The 4149-nt window shown below is 56.0% G+C and overlaps 1 protein-coding gene across 1 annotated transcript; it reads right to left on the reverse strand.

The window, feature by feature from the left end:
• Positions 1–1642: 1642 nt before the first annotated feature.
• gdf6b (growth differentiation factor 6b) lies at positions 1643–3269 on the reverse strand. The gene is made up of 2 exons (XM_061664955.1): positions 3146–3269; positions 1643–2472 (listed from the first exon to the last, which is right to left on the reverse strand). The coding sequence occupies exons 1-2, from the start codon at positions 3252–3254 to the stop codon at positions 1643–1645; spliced, it is 939 nt and encodes a 312-aa protein (XP_061520939.1). The 5' UTR covers positions 3255–3269.
• Between the last annotated feature and the right edge of the window lie 880 nt (positions 3270–4149).

Below are 4149 nucleotides of genomic sequence, written 5' to 3' on the forward strand. Positions count from 1 at the left end.
TTAGTGTCCGGTGAGCCTATTTTGGTGCTCTCGGTCGTCTTCGTCTTTCTCAGGCGCCTGCAGCAGCTCCCGTCAGATCCTCCGGTGTCTCCTTCCAGATTGAAATTCCCTTTCCCACCTCGTCTTCATGCACACGTGCGAGACATTTACGCCGCTTCCGCGCCGATAACGACAGCCCGATCCCACGCGCCTTTGTATGTCGCTCCGTCCATCCATCCATCCAGCCATTTTCTGAGCCGCTTCTCCTCACGCGGGTCGCGGGGGTGCCGGAGCTCATCCCGGCTGTCATCGGGCAGGAGGCGGGGTACGCCCTGAACCGGTCGCCAGCCCATCGCAGGGCACATACAAACAAACAACCATTCGCACTCCCACTCGCACCTACGGGCAATTTGGAGTCTTCAATTAACCTCGCATGCATGGTTCTGCAATGTGGGAGGAAAGCGGAGTGCCCGGAGAAAAGCCACGCAGGCACGGGGAGAACGTGCAAACTCCACACAGGCGAGGCCGGGGATTGTACCCGGGTCCTCAGAACTGTGAGGCAGACGCTCTAACCGGTCGGCCACCGTGCCGCAAATCTTCCGGAGCGCGGGAAGGCCTCCACGGGGGTCGCTGTGGAGATGCCGCGTTCTGCTTTTTGTATGTCACCTTGTCGTTGGACATTCCATTCTGGCCTTTTCGGGGTCGTTGCCCCCCGCCCCCATGAAACATAGACAATAGGCCACTTGAACTTTGAACCCCGGGTGGAGAAGCCGGCCTTAATCTGATGTCGGGATCTTCCTCCACCGTTGTCCCACTGTAGACTGAAGAGAGGTCACACGTCGCATCTGTACGCCGATTTGTTTGTCCAGTACTAGCTGACGCGGAGGCGCTGTCCGCTGACCCCCTTCTCACCCCACAGTACTTTTTGACACGAGACAGTCCATCCACGCAGGCCACTTTTGCTTTGTGTACATTAAAGTGCTAAATTCACGAGACGTCCCTCAGGGGTTTATGACGGAGCCCCTTGTTTTCGCTTTACACGGCGCTGTTAGAAATCACCCAATTTCACATAACTGGACTAAAAGTTTTTGTATACTTTATTTCTTAATCTAGATATCGTACATTGCATTTGATGAATATGATTTAGTTAAACGATTTTAGGACATTGCTAATGTAAAAAACAAAATCAATCATATACCATATGAAAACAGCAAAAGTTATGGACACACCTTGAAACATTTGCACTCTGTGCTGTAAATAGTCCTACATTTCATTGGCTGTGGATTCATGGAAACGCTATGAATAATGTAACTAAAATAACATTTAGTCTATTTTGTATTTTGGCTTTAAATGAACAGAACAACATTAAATCAAGTATAATGTGTTTGAAATGTGTGTCCGTCCCCCCCCCAAAAAAAATGCATTCGGTGTGACGACGTGAGCGCTGCACGTGTCAAAATAATCAGGCTGCGTATGCGGCCATCGCGACGACAGACGGAAAAATATCACCGTGTTAATTTTCTGTTTGAGTTGAATTTCAGAAACTGGACGGTGAAGAGTTTTCTTGGTTGACCGATGGATGAAGAGCATACAGCACGAGGTACTAAGCACGCGCAGCCCACGTCCAGGACTCCAAGCCGCCCGGGGTTCGGGGTCCAAAGTCCTACCTGCACCCGCAGGCCTCGACCACCATGTCCTCGTAGCGCTCGTAGACCACGTTGTCGCCCGAGTCGATGTAGAGGATGCTGACGGGGCCGAGCTTGGCTGGAGCGCAGCAGCTGGGCGGCGCGTGTCCCGGGCTCACGGAGTTCATCAGGGTCTGGATGACGGCGTGGTTGGTGGGCTCCAGGTGCGAGCGCAGCGGGAAGTCGCACGCGCCCTCGCAGCGGAACGCCTCGTAGTCCAGAGGGGCGATGATCCAGCCGTCCCATCCCAGCTCGCGGAAGTTGACCCGTAGCGGTTTCTTAGCGCATCTGGACCCGGACCTCGCGGCGTGGCGGCCCCCGGACGCCGCCGTCCTCCTGCCGCGGCCGCGCTCTTCGGTTCGGCGCTCCCGCCTCTCGCCGAAGAGCGTCTGCCTCCGCTTGGATCTGGCGAAGACCACCAGGATGGCCTTCTTCCGCCGGGGCCTGGCGTGCCGGTGCAGGCCCAGCAGGGCGAGGTCCGGCTCCCTCTCGGAGGCGTCCGACCGGGCCGTGAGCTCCAGGCAGAAAGGCCTCCCCGCGCTGGCCTCCTGACGCTTCCATTCTTTGAATGGCTCCAGCACGTCCAGGACCTCCCATCTGGGCCTGTACCGGTCCTGCGGATCCAGGGTTTTGGAGTCCAGGGCCCGCCGGTCCCGGCAGGAGAGCAGCCGAAGCTCCGACGGGGCGACCTTGCGGGACGCTTCGGTGTAGAGCCTCAGCTCGGCTCCCAGCGCCTCGGCTTTCTCCGAGAGGGTGGACGCGTCGAAGATGTACCGCTGACTCCTCAGAGGGGAAAGCGGGAGCTCGTCTGACCGAAACGGAAAAACGTCAATGCCGACGATTGGCCAAGCGGTGAAATCAGACATACGGTACAGTGCGTGAAACCGAAGAAAACCTATTAACCTCGGCCGCTGTACTCAACGTTTTAAATACACCCCAAAGTACCAAAACAGAACCCTCCAAACAACAAGAATACACGATCCGTGCGAAATACCGTGACAGTTGCGAGCTCGGGCATGCTTCCGTAAAACAAACATACAGCGGACCCACGGATACTCGCGGTTCGACACCTGCCGATTCACCGATTTGCTGAATTCTCATCTGTGAGATCAACACATGCGCACGCCTCGTCCGCCGAACACACACAAAACAAAACCCGCCAAAAATGTCCACCAAATAACAAAACACACATGCACGCAACAAGAATAAACAAATAAAACATTTTCCAGCCAAACCTAAAAAATAAAACATACAAAAGCACAACAACTGCGAAGCCTACGGAAAAAAACCGAGAATGAACAAACCCAACAAAAAAGAAAACAAACACTAACATCACAAAACAAAACTAAAAAAACACACACAATGTCCCAAAAGAATGACATGCATCTGTGGGTTTGTCAAACACACCCAAAAACGATGATGTGATGTTCATTGGCATGCGCGCGAAACGTCGAAACGTGTCGCGCTCGCTGACGCGCTACCTTGTCCGCTGTCCACAAAGCTGGCGATGGTGTTGGCCGCCTTGGACGATCTGAAGAAGCTGGCGTTGAGCTTCTCGGCCGTGGAGAAAGTCTTGTAGACGGACATCATGTAGTCGTGGGGCTCCACGCGGAGCCCCTTCGAGTACCGGGCCGCATCCGCGCGCTCGGCCGCCTTGCCCGCGGGCGCGAGGGCGACGGGCCGGCAGGAGGGCATCCGCCACGCGAACACCAGAGCCCCGCACAGAGCGGCCACCAGGGAGACGTCCATGAGGCCCCTCGTCGTGGGGGGAGGGGAGCCCACTCAGTCACTCAGTCACTCAGTCGCGCGCGCGCGTCCGGGCGGCCAAAGTCGAGTGATGGGACGAAGGCTGTAAAAGTCTTTGTCGCAGTCGCAGTCGCAGACACTCCTTCCCCTGGCTGGCGAGGAGAAAAGATGCGTCTCTCTTTTTTGGGGATGATTATTATTATTTTGTTCCTATGGATGGCGACTTCTGAAGCGCCACGCGTGTTCAAGTTGCAGCGGAGCTATCCTGCCCTCTCGTGGAGCGCACAATAACGCACGCGGACGTCATTCAGGACCACGGATAGAGTACTGTCACAACTTTTGGCGAGAGAAGAGGGGATCCACCCTGGACTGGTCGCCAGTCGAATGTATAGAAAAACAATCATTCACAGTCCATTTAGTGTTCTGGGCGAGCTGGAGTCTATCCCGGTCGAGGTTCGGCGAGAGAAGTGGGATCCGCCGATTTAGCAGACAATCGACGGTGGCTTTGTGACGACCGATCCAGAAAGTGACGCAATCGTACCCGTGGCTTCGTCTCCCATCAAACTCCTCCTTTCTTTACCCCCCCCCCCGGATAACCACGGCCCCGCCCCCGAGCGCAGAACCGGTAACCCGAAGCAGAGGCCGGTCTCCGGGCCGCGTCGGCCGCCCACTCGGGCCTCCCGCACGTTCCGGCGATTCCCTCCGGGGCGTAGTTCAGGTCCTTGGCGCCGATGTGCGC

The sequence above is a fragment of the Phycodurus eques genome, chromosome 20 (genome assembly GCF_024500275.1).
Source record: "Phycodurus eques isolate BA_2022a chromosome 20, UOR_Pequ_1.1, whole genome shotgun sequence".
Taxonomy (NCBI): Eukaryota; Metazoa; Chordata; class Actinopteri; order Syngnathiformes; family Syngnathidae; genus Phycodurus; species Phycodurus eques.